General features: G+C 48.0%; 1 protein-coding gene across 10 annotated transcripts in view; it reads left to right on the top strand.

Annotated features, from left to right (window-relative positions):
* The window catches only part of DLG1 (discs large MAGUK scaffold protein 1), a 103,682-nt gene that overhangs the window by 66,554 nt on the left and 19,073 nt on the right, over nt 1-18,055 (top strand). For 4 of the 10 annotated variants that reach the window (XM_077347927.1, XM_077347922.1, XM_077347921.1 and 1 more), the window contains 7 exons: nt 1,704-1,830; nt 4,138-4,294; nt 4,650-4,752; nt 8,539-8,653; nt 10,616-10,792; nt 11,934-12,003; nt 16,509-16,608. In XM_077347927.1, the coding sequence (XP_077204042.1) occupies nt 1,704-1,830; nt 4,138-4,294; nt 4,650-4,752; nt 8,539-8,653; nt 10,616-10,792; nt 11,934-12,003; nt 16,509-16,608 (849 nt within the window). Of the gene's footprint in view, nt 1-1,703; nt 1,831-4,137; nt 4,295-4,649; nt 4,753-8,538; nt 8,654-10,615; nt 10,793-11,933; nt 12,004-16,508; nt 16,609-17,053; nt 17,088-18,055 lie in introns of all 10 variants that reach the window. The other 6 variants (XM_077347925.1, XM_077347931.1, XM_077347926.1 and 3 more) reach the window with 2 other exon arrangements.

Genomic DNA, 18,055 nt, shown 5'->3' with positions numbered 1-18,055 from the left:
GTCAAGATGATCCTATACCCTGATTCTGTCTTCTGCTGTGTTTGCTACCCTGCTCAGTTTAGTATCATCTGCAAGTTTAATAAACACCCCCTCTATTCCTTTATTCATAGAATCATAAGAGTTGGGTCATCTAGTCCATCCCCCCACACAATGCAGGGCACTCACAGACCTATCGCTCAACCACTGTAATCTGCCACCCTCTTGAACCTTCACAGAATCAGCCTCTCCGCCAGATGGCTATCCAGCCTTTGCTTTTAAAATTTCCAAAGATGGCTAACCCACCACTTCCCAAGAAAGTCTGTTCCACTGAGAGACCACTCTAACTTTCAGAAACTTCTTCCGGATGTTTAGACAGAATTTTGTTTGACTTGATTTAATCCCATTGGTTCTGGACAGTCTGGGGCAAGAACAAACAATTCTGTTCCATCATCTATATGGCAACCTTTAAAATACCTGAAGATGGTTATCAGATCCCCTCTCAGTCACCTCCTCTCTAAGCTAAACAGACCAAGCTCCCCCAACCTTTCCTCATACGTCTTGGTCTCCAAACCCTTCACCATCTTTGTTGCCCCCCTCTGGACACCGTCCTGTTTGTCTACATCCCTCTTCAACTGTGGTGCCAAGTGAAGTGGAACCAGAGCAGAGTAAAGCGGCACCATTATCTCCTGTGATCTGGACACGATACTCAGTTTGATACAGCCCAAAATCCCATTTGCCTTTTTAGCCACCGAGTCACACTGCTGAGTCATGTTCAATGTATGGTCAACTAAGACTCCTAGATCGTTTTCGAACATAGAATCATAGAGTTGGAAGGGGCCATACAGGCCATCTAGTCCAACCCCCTGCTCATGAAACACCATGCTACTGCCAAGACAAGTCTCCCCTATCCTATATTGGTGTGTTTGGTTTTTCCCACCTAAATGCGGAACTTAACATTTGTCCCTATTGAACTTCATTTTATTCAGTTTAGTCCATTCTCGAGCCTATCAAGATTCTGTATTCTGATTCTGTCTTCTGTTGTGTTTGCTACTCCAGTTTAGTATCGTCTTCAAATTTCATAAGTACCCCCTCTATTCCCTCATCCAAATGATTTATAAATATGTTGAAGAACACAGGCCCCAGGACTTGACTAGAGAAGACTGAGGAGAAATAGGAGTTAAGCAGTTCAGCCCTCTCTTCATCCTCTGAAAACGCAACCTGTGCCCCCAGGCCCTTTACCTTTTCCCCCAGGCTCTCCACAACGTCTTTCTTAATACGTTCCATGCCGTGTTGTGCACTCCACTTGCCACTCTTCTCCAAGAGGATGACGAACCACTAACAAGCTCCCTTTGGGGTGATCTGTTAACTAGTTATCTATCCACCTAATAGTAATACTGGTATCCACCGAACAGTAATAGGAGCCATACCACATTTTACCAACTTGTCAACAAAAAGTTCACCAACTTGTGGCACAGAATCTGGTCAGATTAAATGAGCCATGTGGGGTTGGTTGGGGATTTATTTTCAGTTATTGCTTTTATTGTGTTTGTATTTGGTTGTAAACTGCCACAAGCCAGCTGGCCTGGTACTGGTGGGTAATACATCCAATAATAAATTCAATAAATAAATAATACTAGAGGGGGGAATGTTAGCAGGTGTACCACTTCCTTGTGTACCTATCAGGCCCAACATCTGACTTGCCTCTCCTTGTCTCTACTTCACAGCATGTCCTCCATCTGTGGACAACCATATCAGCCCTTCATCCTACCTCGGACAGTCCCTCTCACCTGCATCACCAGGAAGATATTCTCCCATTCCCAAGGGGATGCTTGGAGACGATGAGATAACCAGGTAGGGAGCTGCTATGTCCAAAGATGTAATGCTACATCTGCATTGTGTCAGTGACAACAATGTGCTAAATTAGCTGCTCTTGTTAACATTTCTGTCCTGCTAAGGAGCCCAGCGATCACATGAGCATTAGGCTGAGGGTTTGAGTCCAAGGTTACCTCGTGAATTTATTTATTCATTTATTTATTTAGCTAGTTAGCCAGCCAGCCACCACTATCTTTGTGAACTCCAGGAAGATTAGCAGGCATTTGAACAGAGTTGTATTATTATTATCATCATCATCATCATCATCTTCATCATCGTCATCAAATTCTCACCACTCCCAGGAGGCTCATGGCAGGTTACAGAAAGTCCAACTAACCCCCCCCCCCCCGTTAAGCCCCATTAAAATGGACAGTTAGCAATACAATAACAGCCTAGCAGCAACACATGGCGGAGCCCCCAACCCCTCCTCTACCCTACGTCAAGAGGGAGGAACGAGGAGAGACAAGAAGCGCAGGTGGACCTTTTAACATCAGGGGGACCCTATCCATGTGATCTGCCTTGAGTCTAGGGAGGAAGGCAGACTATCAATTGAATAAATAGTAAGTAAGGAAATAGATGAAACAATTATTACCTGCATGAGATTTAGCAAAGGAGCTTACGCTGCCAGATGCATTGTACGTATTGGGCATAGTGCTGGTGAATCTTGGTTTGCTAGCAGTGCTGTAGATTGATTTACTATTTCTGGCAAGCCAACAAAATTTCCCAGAGTCTAAGCTTTCATGGCTCAAAGCTCACTTCATCAGGTACAAATAGAAGGGATGTCTCGATATCCATGTTTGCCCTTAGTTATGCCTAGCTGTAAATAGCCATCTGTATACAAAATTTCTTCTTTTAGCAGTGGCAAGAGATTGTATTTAAATATTGTGATCAGCGTAGAAGAAAATTAACTTCCCGTGACTTCCATATCTGTGGCTTCTCCGTTCAGTGGAACAATGCAGAGCGAGTTTTTGGGGCAATTGTCAGAACTTTCCCGGGCAGACCCATTGAAATCAGGCAGCTCGTTTGTGGCTGCCCTTTGGCTTCAGGCGGCTATCTTTAACCCAAGTGGACAAGTTGCTAGGGTCAGTGGGGGCCACCACCTGTCCCTTAGATCCCTGCCCGTCTTGGCTGCGCAGATCGGGCGACAAGTGGACAGGAGGCCCCTTGAGGGACATTGTAAATCTCTCCCGAACATCAGGAGATTTCCCCGAGGGGCTCAAGGAGGCAGTGGTGTGCCCTGTACTGAAAAAAACATTGCTGGACCCACTGGACCCCGCCAGCATCTGTCCAGTCTTGCATCTTGCGTTTCTGGGCAAGGTAGTGGAGCGGCCCGATACCGGGCCACAAAGGCCTCGGTAACGGGCTGGCAGCGGCCATGGCTGCCTCCACCCCCCCCCCACCCCCCACAGCGAGAAGCTCACCAGTCCATGAGAGAAACGGCCACCAAAACGGCCACGTTGCTCGCAGGCCGGCTAGCTTCTTGCTGCAAGAGGGGGGGAAGAGGCAGGCGCGGCCGCCCGCATGCCGGCAGACACAAACGCGCATGCGCGGCACTGCCATGCATGTGCGTTAGCGCCCCCTGGTGATGGGTTAACAGCTCCGCGCATGCGCGTTTTCACTACCAGGGGCGCTAATGTGCATGCGCAGCACCCGGGCCACCAGCTCTTCCCCACCCATAAAAAGGTTGAGGACCGCTGCCCTAAGGGAGATTATCAACCTCTCCCTTGCATTGCAATTCCCTACGTGGCTCAAGGCAGCTGTGGTTAGCCCTCTTCTGAAAAAAACATCACTGGATCTGTGGGACCCCACCAGCTACCGCCCGGTATCGCATCTTGTGTTCCTGGGCTAGGTGGTTGAGAGGGCTGCCGCGGAACAACTCCTGGCATTTTGTGGGGAAACGTCAACCCTAGATCCATACCTGTCTGGCTTTCGTCCTGGCCATGGGGTGGAGACAGTGCTGGTCGCCCTGACGGAGGATCTCCACCAACTGGACTGAGTCAGCCGTTCCTGCAGGTCCTCTCCTCTGCTGCCAAAGGAACCTTTTTCTGCCCCCTCCAAGTGACAGCCTTTCAGATACTTAAAGAGAGCCATCCTGTCCCTCTCATGTGAGCTGCTTTTCTCCAGTGAACTGGCCTCAGGTTGGGAAAATTATATCAGTGATACTACAAAAGCAACTGGAGAATAGGGCCACTGCAGTGACTGGTGTTACTCATCGTAACAGGTTATTTTGAAGCAAAGCTTGATTTTCAAAGTGGTGGCTAATGGCCAGAATTCTTTGTCTTCCAGGGAACCGCGGAAGGTGGTACTCCATCGAGGATCCACGGGTCTTGGTTTCAACATTGTGGGTGGGGAAGACGGAGAAGGAATTTTTGTCTCGTTCATCCTCGCAGGAGGGCCTGCAGATCTAAGTGGCGAGCTCAGGAAAGGCGACCGCATTATTTCGGTACAGTGATTAAACTGGGATGAATAAACATTTTTGTTTGCTCTCAGTCCCGTCAGTAAACTTGACAGAATGTGACCAGCTGGTGTGTTTAAATGTAAATTCTGTAGACCAGGAAGGATTATGTTGGACAGAGACAAGGAAGGAAAAGCCCATAATTAAAGAGGGGCAGTGGGGCACCCTCTTGTGGGTCTGGTTGGAAAATGTTCTGTCTAGATATAGAGATCCATCCTGGGAACCAGAGCTGTGGAGGCTGAGGCCTAGATGATGTGTTTGGCTTCCCATGGTGACTTAGGCTTGGAATGCCAGTGGATTTGAAAATGCAGCTCTCCCTGTTCTCTGGTGTTTGCTTCTGCAGGTAAATGGCGTTGACCTCAAAGCGGCAACTCATGAAGAGGCAGCAGTTGCCTTGAAGAACGCTGGCCAGGCTGTTACGATCATGGCTCAGTACCGTCCAGAAGGTCAGTGGTTCTGTGGGGCTCCAGTGGGTGACAAAATGTGATTTCAGGGATATGGTTTCTTGTGCTGAGGCTTGAACAAGCTGGAGTCCATCAGCAGAGCTGCAGGCAGAAGTCTTGCCTCCCACCACTCCCATGAGCACTGCCAGCCATTGCCCCCTCGCCCTCTACACTCTGGAGATGTTCACCATCCTTGTGGGCTGATGGATCACTTTGGTGCCTTTGCCTTGATCGTTTAAACAAAGGGTTGGATTTATGGGAAAACAAAAGCTGTTTTGTTGTACCCTACTTTCACTACCCGAAGGAGTCCCAGAGCAGTTTACAAATACCTTTCCCTTCCTATCCCCGCAACAGACACCCTATGAAGTAGGTGGGGCTGAGAGAGCTCTAAGAGAACAGTGACCAGTCCAAAGTCACCCAGCTGACTGCCTGTGGAAGAGGAATGGGGAATCAAACCTGGTTCTCCAGATTACGACGTTTTATAAGGATTCATACTATGATTTATTTTTGTAGGTTTTTTCCTATAATTTCACCATCCAAAAGTTTAGAGAAGATTCAGTTATTAACAATATTGAGGTAAATTAATATGTAACATGGGGATATATTTGTTATATATTGGTATTTAGAGTATCACATGAAGATGTCAAAAACAGACTATACCTAGAAATCCGTTTTGAAATTGGTTTGAACCTTATTTTCATTGGAATAAATAATTTTGCCATCGTCAGCTAGAGACTTTTTTTCTTCTGCTGCTAAATTAATAAAATCAGCATTTATATCACAGAAAAGAAGTTTTTAAGCAGAGGCTATTCTGTTATCTGACAGAAATGCTTTTTGGTGGAGGAATCACTTGGGCATGAAGTTGGGGTCCCTGTGGGTGGGCAGGCAGTTGCGAGTTCCTGCATTGTGCAGGGGGTTGGACTAGATGACCCTGGAGGTTCCTTCCAACTCAGTTCTATGTCCATATTTATTTGGTTTGGTAACCCATCCAAGGCTGGCCCAAGATTTTTTGGCACCCAAAACAAACTATTCCCTTGTCACCCAACTAGTTCAGATTTCCATTTTCTACAGTAGCTAACCAGATGTTTTGAGAAGCAAACAAAGATTGTACAAAGGGCTCAGCTGTGAATCCCAACTATGAATCCCAAGCGAGTGGCATTCTGACATACATGGTTTCTGCGTGTGGAAGTTATGTTCCATCCCTTGACTACCTTCTCTTTCCCCATTACACCCTCTAACTTCTCCCACCCCAGAATCCAAAAAACGTATTCTTGTAACCATCAGGACATTAAAAAAAATGTTTAGTTAACGTACCAAAAAAGTTGGGAATTGCTGGTTTAGAAGAGTGTACATGCTCACTTTTCCCTTGTATCCTTGCTCAGCCTGCTGCTTTTACAGACCATGTATACTCTTTTTAGTAATTTATTAGATTTTCTCACATTTTGAGTACATTATCCTTACATGAGCTGATCTCTTTAGCCACAACATTCCTACTGAGTCCTGCTTTCCAGAGAGGAGTAATGGGGAGGGCAACAGGTGAGATCTCCATTCCTAAGGTGCAAAAGTGACATAGATCTTTGGCACACCAGCTAGTGTATGCAAATCAGGAGATGGCCACTAAGCTGGCCACACATTTAAACAAAATGCTGGTGGTACAGATCTGTCCAGTGGGCAGATTTGGTGGTGGTGTGGTTGCTGCTCAAAGAAGGTCTGGTGCCTTTCAGGAATAAGTAAAAGTGGTGGCACAGAGGATGGAGATCTGGGAGGGCCAGGGGTCATTTAAAAGTTCCTGAACCAAAGACAGAACAACACTTGCAAGTACCTTATATACTCATGTAAGCCTAGTTTTTCAGCACCTTTTTTCACACTGAAAAAGCCCTCCTCAGCTTATACGCGAGTATATACGGTAATTAAAATAAAAGCCTGCTCCAGCCAGCCAATCATTGCATTGTCTTTTGCAAATGTGTACTGCAAGCCAAGCTTGCTCTGGCAGCTTGTAAGTCATCAACAGTTTGACTAAGCGAATCTGATCTTTTTTTTCCTTTTGCCTTCACTTCTTCTCTTCTTAATCACTTCTTCCAAACTATTATTTTGGTTTCTGTGGGTGGAGTGGGGTGGGTTTTGGGGTGCTTTGGGATTTACAGTTTCTTTCTCCTAGTGTTTTTTCTATTATCTGAGGGGCAGCATCGTTTGCCTTTTCTTCTTGGGGTTATGTTTCTTTTAAAAGTTAATTTTTACAGTTCTTTCTTTCAGTGTTCAATTTTATAGTTTTTTAATTTAGTGTTTTGTTCTGGAGGGGCACTGCAGTTGTAGTTAGAGTTGTCCATTCTCCCAGTTTGGTAGCTGTTGTACTTGTTGTGGTAGCTTCTTAATTTCTCTGACAGAAATTAAGAAAGAGGAGGAGTTCATAGACAGGAGCTGTGCAACTCGTAATAAAGCGGATACAACCAGTCCTGAAGAGGATAAGGGAATTGACCTCATTACAGAGCCTCTGCAGACAGTTAGGAAAAAGACTCAACGGCGTAGAGCGAGACATTTCTCGGGGCCTTTGGAGCTCCAGAATAGATTTCAACAAATGACATGTCCGTGAATACCGTCGCTCCTATTAAAACAGACTATCAAGATCTAGGGAGGAAGCTCAAGCAAATGGGGGCACAAGTGGTATTCTCTTCAGTCTTGCCTGTCAAGGGAAGAGGAATGCATCGGGAGAGAAAGATAATGGAGGTGAATCATTGGCTGCGTAATTGGTGCCTGCGGGAGGGATTTGGTTACTGGGACCATGGGATAGGCTTTCTTGAGGAAGGCCTACTAGCACCTGATAGACTGCACTTGTCGAAGTTGGGGAAGAATGTGTTTGGCAGGAACCTGGGGAGATTCATCAGGAGAGCTTTAAACCGAAGCCACAAGGGGAACTCTATGATTCTATAGGTTGTAAACTTTGGGTACTGTTGTTCGGCTTTGGTTTGCTGGCCTGGGGGGCACTGTTTGGTTTCTCTCAGAGCAGTTCTGTCAGAGCTCTCTCAGGGTATCTGGCATCAAGAGAGGAAGAGAAGGCAATTGTAAGTGGCGTTGAGACTCCTTTGGTTAGTGAAAAGCAGGGTACAAAAACCAGCAGCTATTCATCCTCTTGACTTTTCTGTATTTGTTGTGGGGGATGTTGGGTGGGATAGCCTGTGATGATGGAGCATTTCCCACGCTCGGCTTATATGCGAGTCAGTTTGCCCAGATTTTGTGGGGAAATTGGGTGCCTCGGCTTATATGCGAGTATATACAGGTACATGTGACTTTGGGCATTTCATCAAGAAATGTAGATATAAATACAGAAATTTGCAAAGCATCTGATACATGCCAGAGAGAGAGAGAGGCTTCAGTGCTGCCACACCATCTAAACTGTCAGCAGATAGCAGCAGTTATTGCAATTGGCAGGTGATCTTGAAGAAGAAGAGTTGGTTCTTATATGCCGCTTTTCCCTACCCGAAGGAGGCTCAAAGCGGCTTACAGTCGCCTTCCCATTCCTCTCCCCACAACAGACACCCTGTGGGGTGGGTGAGACTGAGAGAGCGCAGAAATCACTGCCCGGTCAGAACAGTTTTATCAGTGCTGTGGCGAGCCCAAGGTCACTCAGCTGGTTGCAAGTGGGGGAGCACAGAATCGAACCTGGCATGCCAGATTAGAAGTCTGCACTCCTAACCACTACACCAAACTGGCTCTCCTAACCACTACACCAAACTGGCTTAAGAACCTATTACTCTGTTTTCCTCTGCCCTCCCACCCGTATATCTTTTGCAGAATATAGCCGTTTTGAAGCTAAAATACATGACTTGCGAGAGCAAATGATGAACAGCAGCATCAGTTCGGGATCTGGATCCCTGCGGACCAGTCAGAAGCGGTCCCTCTATGTCAGGTGAGGTTATTTTCTACTTAAATCAAATTAGCCTTGTAAACTCTTTGTTAGATTGGATGATGTTCAGGAGGACAGATGGTCTTTGTAAGGACTTGCTTATCTTTGCCATCCTGCTTGAAGAACTTATGAGAGACACTTCTTCATATAAAATGGCTTTATCTGTCTTCAGTAAGACTCTGTTGTGGTTTGTTGCCCCTCAGAAGAAGGAACTGCCTCTGCCATAAGGATTTAGTATATAGGATGAGCAACTGCTCATGGAAGTGGGGAAGAATCATAGAATCATAGAGTTGGAAGGGTCCATACAGGCCATCTAGTCCAACCCCCTGCTCAACGCAGGATCAGCCCTAAGCATCCTAAAGCATCCAAGAAAAGTGTGTATCCAACCTTTGCTTGAAGACTGCCAGTGAGGGGGAGCTCACCACCTCCTTAGGCAGCCTATTCCACTGCTGAACTACTCTGACTGTGAAAATTTTTTTCCTGATATCTAGCCTATATCGTTGTACTTGTAGTTTAAACCCATTACTGCGTGTCCTCTCCTCTACAGCCAATGGAAACAGCATCCTGCCCTCCTCCATGTGACAACCTTTCAAATACTTAAAGAGGGCTAACGTGTCCCCTCTCAACCTCCTTTTCTCCAGGCTGAACATTCCCAAGTCCCTCAACCTATCTTCATAGGGCTTGGTCCCTTGGCCCCAGATCATCTTCGTCGCTCTCCTCTGTACCCTTTCAATTTTATCTACGTCATTCTTGAAGTGAGGCCTCCAGAACTGCACACAGTACTCCAGGTGTGGTCTGACCAGTGCCGTATAGTATACAATAGGACTATGACATCTTATGATTTTGATGTGATGCCCCTGTTGATACAGCCCAGAATGGCATTTGCCTTTTTTACCGCTACATCACACTGCCTGCTCATGTTTAGTTTACAATCCACAAGTACCCCAAGGTCTCGTTCACACACAGTGTTACCTGGAAGCGTATCCCCCATCCAGTAGGCATGTTTTTCATTTTTCTGACTCAGATGCAGAACTTTACACTTATCTTTATTAAACTGCATCTTGTTCTCATTTGCCCATTTTTCCATTGTGTTCAGATCTCGTTGAACTCTGTCTCTCTCTTCCGGAGTATTTGCCAGTCCTCCCAATTTGGTGTCATCTGCAAACTTGATGAGTAGTCCCTCCACTCCCTCATCTCGATCATTAATAAATATGTTAAAAAGTACCGGGCCGAGCACTGAGCCCTGAGGTACCCCGCTATTCCCCTCCCTCCAGTCTGATGAAGCACCATTGACAACAACTCTTTGAGTGCGGTTCTCTAACCAATTCCCTAACCACTTAACTATCTGAAAATCCAGATTGCAGTCCTTCAACTTATCCATCAGAACATCATGGGGAACCTTGTCAAAAGCTTTACTAAAATCCAAGTAAACCCTCCCCTCCCCCCAGAAACCCACTAAGACTCCTGGACCTGTTCGAGTTACCACTGTTTATGTTATGATACACTGTTATGTTATACTATCACCTGGTTTATCAATTAATAATATTAATGTTATTATATGTATGGTTTCATGTATAGTTTCAGTTATATGTAAACCGCTCTCAGCCTTCGGGGAGGGCAGTATAAAAATTTGAAAAAATAAATAAATAAAATAAACCCTACACCCAGCCTCATCCAGAGGCCTGGAGTAAGAGCTTCGTTTTGAGGAACCTGCACACCCTGCTTAGCTCTGCCAGGGCTCTCAGCTCGATTGGAAGCTCGTTCCACCAGGCAGGGGCCAAGGCCAAAAAGGCCCTGGCCCTGGTTAAGGCCAGGCGAATCTCACAGGGGCTGGGGGATCCCCAGTCTATTGGCCATTGCGAAATGCAATCCCCTGGGCGGGTCATAGGGAGTCAAACTGTCCCTGAAAAGGTCTTGTTTGTGTTTTCTTCCTGAAATGCTGACCTTTTCCCCTTCCGTCTCCAGAGCACTCTTTGATTATGACAAGACTAAAGACAGTGGCCTCCCCAGCCAGGGCCTGAACTTTCGGTTTGGTGACATCCTGCACGTCCTCAATGCTTCCGATGATGAGTGGTGGCAAGCACGACTGGTGATGCCCAATGGCGAAAGTGACGAGGTTGGCGTGATTCCGAGCAAGCGCAGGTACAGACTCCCAAAACTCAGCATTCAGCACCGGCCTCAGCATACGCAAGAAAAGGATGGTGCCCGGTCCCTCCGCTCTGTTCCTTCCTCCACACGCAGAAGGCGCTGTTTTCTGAGCACAAAGCTCCCCGCTTCTGTTCTGACAAAGCGGGTTCTAAACGTTGTTGCTGTTGTCGGCCATTCAGTCATGTCCGACTCTTGGCGATCTGAGGGCACAGTTATTGCCATGATCCCCAAACCCACCCCACCTCCCTTAGCAGTGCTGTTGTCCATCCCGATGGTGCCCAACCACCGTGCCCTCTGTCGGCCTGGTTTCCTTTTTCCACCGTAATGTGAACTTTACAAATAAACAAATAATGCTCTATTAGAGGAGCCCTCTAAATTGTGCCCAAAGGCACAGACCCCTGCCGAGCTCAGCATTTACAAGGTTCCCTCATTCAAAATGCACTTCTTTGGATATGCTGTAATAAAAATTTCTGTATCTCTGAGATGCAAAATCAGAATGATCAGAAGAATCTTTCTTGGAGTCATGAGTGTTGGCATGTCTTAGAACCCTCACAGGTTCTTCATTCCCATCTGACTGCAGCTGCTGGGGCCATCTTTAAACAGCCCCGTGGCGCGGAGCGCCACGAACTGAATAAAGCAGTAAGGGCTCTGTGGGAGGAGTTAGGGCGGGCCCTGTCCGGGATAAAAACTCGGAGGGTCCAAACAGGAGCCGCAAAGCGGCTCCTGATTGGCCCCTCCCAAGTGTCCATCCTGCCCCAAGCAGCCAGTGCATTGGCTGCTTCACCCACCCAGGGAATCTGCCCGGCTGCTCCAGACAGCCACGGGTGAGTGGTGGGCTGGGCCGCCTTCTCCTGGCCGGCGGAGTGGCCTCACCGCGTCGGAGACCGGGAGAAGATCCTTCTCCTGCCGGCCGGGAGAAGGCTCAAGAGAGCCTCGGGGGGGGTGTGTGGCCTGGGCAGCCTTCTGCCAGAGAGCCACGGTTGGGGAGAAGGCTCCAGAGAGCCACGGGTGGGGAGAAGGCTCCAGAGAGCCTTCTCCCAGGCCATCTAGCGCCCATTTCATTTGCATGTAAAATGGGCTTTAAATCTAGTAGTGTGATAAAATCATGGGTTTTCTTCTTGCATTTCCCTGGCAGGGTGGAGAAGAAAGAACGAGCCCGCTTAAAAACTGTGAAATTTAATTCGAAAGCAAGAGGTGACAAAGGGGTGAGTTTGAATTACTTACTGCCTCCTTCGTATCATTTTATTTTATTTTATTTTATTTATTTATTTAGAGCCTCTTGTGGCACAGAGTGGTAAGGCAGCAGACATGCAGTCTGAAATCTCTGCCCATGAGGCTGGGAGTTCAATCCCAGCAGCTGGCTCAAGGTTGACTCAGCCTTCCATCCTTCCGAGGTCGGTAAAATGAGTACCCAGCTTGCTGGGGGGTAAATGGTAATGACTGGGGAAGGCACTGGCAAACTACCCCGCATTGAGTCTGCCTCAGGCTAGAGGGCGTCACCCCAAGGGTCAGACATGACCCAGTGCTTGCACAGGGGATACCTTTACCTTTTTAACTATAGCATTATGAACAATAGAACATTTGGAGAACAATAACGCTTACTGATGGCCTGCCAGGGTCTTGGAGTCGTGGTGAGCAGGTCAATAAAAAACACATTCCTGGGTGCATCACGGGTGAAGAGAGCATGCTAGAGGTCATCAGGACAGGAACTGACAGTGCATCATAGTGGCCATTACCACAGTGGTTTTTATGTATCTTCATCGTAGTGCAGCCATAGGCAGAGGAGTGTGGTCACCTTATTAAAAGTCTACTATTGAGCTGGAAAACATGCAGTGAAAGGAATCAGATCCCCAAAGGGTTGTATCTGAATTGTTCGGGGTCTTTAGTATAGAAGAAAAAATTCTCTGTGAGGACATAATGCGGGAGGTATATAAAGTTATGAATGATGTGCACAAAAATACAGAAAAAAATTTCTCCCTCTCATAATACTAGCCGGTAGTAAACCAAATTAAATTGACAGGCACTCAATTCAGAGCAGACTACAGGAGGGGTGTCTCTTCAGGCAACACAGTAAAATGTATAGAAAGTGTAGCCACAAGCTGAATTAGAGCCACCAGCTTAAGTGACTGTAAACACATTCATAGAGCAGGGAGTTGAATGGAAGGCATATTTTAAGGGGGACAGGGAGGGATGTGGGGTGTTTTAGCTGGGGATGTTTTTAACTATTATTGTAACCTGCCTTTAACCACAGGAAAAGGCGGGCTATGCCGGTTTTGATAAGTAAAGTAAAGGAAGCCGAGCCTTGAGTGGCATGTAGCTTTTAGCCAAGTTTGCTAAATTGGAATATACTTGAATCCTGAAAACCTAGGCAGGATAGTGTTCCCTTCCAACCATACCCTTTTAACTACAGAGTAATGCCTTTAGGTCAGCATGGCCATTCCTAGGGTGTGTGGGGTGAGGGGGACTGGTTTCAGAGACACAAGACTGTGCTTATATAGAGTTTAGCAGATCTGTAGCTCTTGAGAGGAGATATGACCTGAATGCTGAACTTGGTGGCTGACTCACTGCTGAATGGGAAGTTTTCCTGAGCTTGGAAATTCAAGGGGAGAGGGAAGACCACAAACATCAAGTGGAGTGGCCGCAGAGGACTACCTTGGGGCAGGTCCTGTGGCCTTTGTGGGCTAAAAAGATCCCCAGAGCTGTACCAGTCTGGCAGGGCACGTTGGCTTCTGCTCACTGGAAACGGCTGGGATCATTTCCACTGTGGTAGCGCCCCCCCCCCCCCCAGTGTGTCTAGGGGAAACATCTCTGAACAGAAGCATAGGGAGTTGTAGGACACTGTTGCTGTGCTAAGCTTGAAATTTGCATGTTTTAATTTTAAAAAGTGAAATACAGAGCTACATCCAAGGATTGTTTTCCAATGGAGTACAGCTCCTCGCTTAGTGAAAGGAAGAACTTCAATCCATCCAGCCAGTCAAATCTGATACACTGACCTCATCCAGGGTGTGTCGGATAAAATTGGGTGCATAGTGCAAGTTTGTGATCCTCCTGCCCCCTAAAAGCCACTTTCTAAACCACCTTCTGATGGTGATGATCAATTTGATGTACTTAGCAAATGGTCAGCAACCCAAAAGGTGGGGGGGGAGGCATCCCAAGGGCTGGGTAGTGGCTTAGGTGACCTGTGCTGTTCCTGGTCCTTCCCCACCATTTCAGCAAGAGGAATCCTGCAGTGCTATGTGCAGTTTGTAATTCAGGTTATCTTGGGACGGAATGTGGATCTCTCTTCCCCCACCTCCCCCCCATTATACCGTGCTGTGTGCACACAGCCCTGGTTGCTGATTGCTTCCCATCTTCCCATCTGTGACATGTGTCCACGGCCCATGTGTCCTCACCCTGCGTCACACCTGTGCATGAGATCCTGAGTAGAAACCCAACTACGCTTGCCATTGAGACAGAACTGCCTGCTTTAACATTTGTCCTTCCTTCGCACTCTGCTTTCTCTCTCCTGTCTCTCTTCTGACCTGGCAGGGGGCCCCGTGCATGTCTCCAGTGTCCAGTGGCCATTTTTCTTCCTTGCACGTGGCTGCAAAACCAGATGAGCTTCTTAATTGTAGTCTCTAATGCTGAAATCATCGGGCTTCCCCCACTGTGGTCGCCCTTTGCTCTCTTCTCTAGAAGGCCGTGAGCATGCACATAGTGCCTTTTACTGATAGTACATCTCCTTCCCTTCTGATGCCAGGCTTCAGTGACAGACTCTTTCAGAAATCTTGCGGGTTTCTTTTGGTCTGGGCAAAATCAACTTATGCCATGTCTCATGTCTGGCACAAGAAGAGAGTGTCCAGGTGGGGTGGTTGGGTTTTTAACTCGTACCTTCCTTTTTTAACTTGTTCTTACAAATGGAGTAGAGCTTATAAGAGACTATGAGAATTTAAAGTGGATCTATAGCTAAAAAACACTTCTTTCCCGCTTTGTAAATACCTCAAAATCCTAACGCTGGTGTTCTCCACCGATCCAAGCACAGGTAGTTCTGATAATGTTTTCTTCTGTTTTGTTGCTGTCGGAGCTGACCTCTGAGCATCCCACATGCAGTTGCTGAGCAGGGCCTGTGCCATGATGCCCACAGAACCCCTGCTTGGCTCCTCCAGGGAGCAGTCTTATGTCAGTCACAGGAGGGGGTGGGAAATGGGGCCGCAAGCCTTTCAGCCTGGGCCAAGGCAGATGCAGCCTCCTTTTCAAGCATATCTTTCATTTGCTGAGCACAGTGGTGGTGACATCTTGTCAGGACAGGAGGGTGGCCATCTTGACAGGAGGGTGGCCAAAAATTGCCTTGAGATTAAGTGGCATCTCCTCCACAAGCCCTCTGTGGCAAGAGGACAGTCTGTGTCAGCTCTGTGGCTCCTGGCTCCTGAGTAGAGATACACAGCAGTAGTGGACCAGGATGTTGTGTGTTTTCAGGGAGTAGGGCCCAGAGGGCCACAGGCACAGTGGAGCACTTTTGCATTCTTCCCCCTCCTCGCCAAGTCCCTCCTCCTCTGGGGAGAGGGACCCCCTAAAGGCAGGCCTCCCTGTGTCCATGTCAGGGTGGCATGCTTTTGGGTATGGCCCGTGTCCTCCGACACAGGCACTGCTGCTCACAAACCTCTTTCTTCCATGGGAGGACTATACCATCTGTAGGATGGTGTTGCCCTCCATGAGAACTGTAGCCTGGACATTTTTTCAGAGAGGATAAAGCAGCAGCTATTCACGGAGGCCATGCTGGTTGCCATACTTTTGCAAGCAGTGTATTTATTCATTTCACTTTTAGGCTGCCTTTCTGCCTCCAAGACAATTTTCAACAAAAGTATAAAATAGATAAAACAACCATAAGTAGTATAAAACCTAGAATCAGTTTTAAATAATTTAATTCATTTTAAAGCTCTTCAGTCAAATGCGCAGTTGCTTGAGAGTTTTCCCTCCCTTGACCTCCCAAGGACTTGAGGGCCAGCCAGCCTCACCACTTGGAAGCATCAGGGATGAAAAAAGCCTTCTGAGGAGGGTCTCTGTGCCAGTAGTGGGTTCCTGCCCACCAAAAGGCCTTACCCCCTGGATCTTCAGGCTGGGCAGCTCAAGATGGGAGGCAATTTGATTTCTTTCAAGGTCCTTGAAGGTCCTGCAGGATAATAAGTTATGGCACGTAGGAGCCCTTTTCTGAGGGGAGGAGGGAATGCCGGGCTTCTTCATAGAAGCACAGCAGCTCTTGTGCACATATTGCACCTGTAAGAGGCTCTTGTCCTTGACGAGGCCACTCACATTCTTGAGCACCAGAGAGACCAGCCAGATTCCCAGCAGGTATCTGGCAAAGAGAGCTCTGCCTCTCGGAGGCTTATGCCCCCAAGATCTGAAGGTGCTGCTGGACTCCAACCTGTCCTATCCTTGTGAGTGGCCTGTGGGGCGGAACGACTCCTTCCCTGGGGGTTTGCTGGCTGCTGTTCTGGGGCCATGATCTGGTCTTCCTGTTGGTGTCTCCCGCTGCTTGCAGGCTGGAAGCCTTGTCTTCCACCAAGCCTCAAAGCCTCCTAGTGCCTGCAGAAGGCCACCATCTGTGCCTTGTGGCAAGAACTGCATGTGGTGGACCTAGAAGTCAGCCTCTGCCACGCAGCTAGGGCTGGGCCTTTCAGTGACAACCTGGACATTCGACATGCTTTGTTTTGCCCCTCCTTCTCTTCTTCAGCAGTCATTCAATGACAAGCGTAAAAAGAACCTCTTTTCCCGAAAATTCCCCTTCTACAAGAACAAGGACCAGAGTGAGCAAGAGACCAGTGATGTTGACCGTAAGTATGTGGGTGGGGGGAGAGAGAGAGAGAGAGAGAGAGAAGTGACCACCACAAACATGGGCCTGCCTGGTGTGCCGCAGGGGGTTCCCTCAGAGGGGGTTCCAAAAGCCGCAGCAGGGGACTGCCATGAGCCAGAGAGATACTGTACATTCTGAGACTGGCTTCAAAGCCAGGCTGCTCCTCAGAGGGAAGGGTTCCCAGTCTCCTTAAGTGGCTGTGTGGGGACCCTCCCATCCTAGCCTAGAACAGATGGAGGGAGGTGTCCTGAGAGCCTCCTTCCTTGCTCTTAAATTGGTGCCTGACTAAATTTTGAATGGGCCTCTTGGTCCCCTGTGGGTTTTCTTGGAACCGCCTTATTGTAGCCCCTCTGTGACATGCTACTGACAGTTATTTTCTCTGTGATTGTCTCTCTCTTGCTTGCCCTCTGGGAACTACTCTGCAGGAGATCCCTGAGGACATGGGTTCAAAAGGCCTGAGTAAGTGAGCCGCCTGAGTAAGTTCTGCACCCCCCTGAGACCCCCTCTTGCCTGCACATGTCCCTCTTCCGAGGCATCATGTTTTGTGGATACTGCTGGCTCAGGAGCTTCTTCCTGGCAGATCCCTCTGCTGGCCTTCACTTCCTTTGTAATTGTTTCCCTTCTCATTCAGATCCCATGGCCCTCATCTGCCTTTTGCTTTTTGACCAGAAGGTCCTTCCCATGTCTCCACAGTTACAAGCATTTCTACTCATGTGGCTAGTTTGCTTTACCCTTTGTGTTGCAAAAAATTAACTGGATGCCTTCACCACGAGGCAGAAACGGGGTCCCAAACGTAGCTCTATGGAGCCTGCAGGTTGGTGTCCCAAAAAAAGAACACAACAGCCTTATGCAGAGACATTGGTCTCCCCTTTGGGGATCCCACCACATGGAGTGCTGTGCAGTCCCTCCCCACCTCCTGACTGATTCTCCTGACTTTGGGCTGATCCTGTGTCGAGCAGGGGGTTGGACTAGATGGCCTGTATGGCCCCTTCCAACTCTATGATTCTATGACTGAGGCACTACACAAGGAAGAGAGCCTCGTCTGCATGGAGGAGAGTTGCAGAGAGTTTGTTGGATGACCTGGAGAGAGGACAGAAATCTCCACCTGTCCATGGTGGTTCCTGGGCTGCCCTAGAGGCTACAGAGGCCTGCGGTAGGGAATATTCAGTGTACAGTGTACAGTGAATATTCAGGGGATGGGGCTGTTAAAATGTGGCCCAACTAATAAAGTTAACTTGGTGCAAAGCAAGAAGCTGTTGATGCCATGCAGTTGGCCCTCAGGCTTCTAACTGCTGAAGGGGAACAGGAATGGGCCATGGCCAGGAGAAAGGCAGAGCCTAGGTTGGTTTCCCCCTCCTTACACTCCAGGAGGCCTCTGCCTGAGCTGCAGCTCAGCCTTGCAAGGACACAGAAAGCTGCTTCTCCGC

Source organism: Paroedura picta, chromosome 8 (genome assembly GCF_049243985.1).
Source record: "Paroedura picta isolate Pp20150507F chromosome 8, Ppicta_v3.0, whole genome shotgun sequence".
Lineage (NCBI taxonomy): Eukaryota > Metazoa > Chordata > Lepidosauria > Squamata > Gekkonidae > Paroedura > Paroedura picta.
Note: the sequence above shows the minus strand (reverse complement) of the source record. Positions and strands in the feature narration are given on the sequence as shown.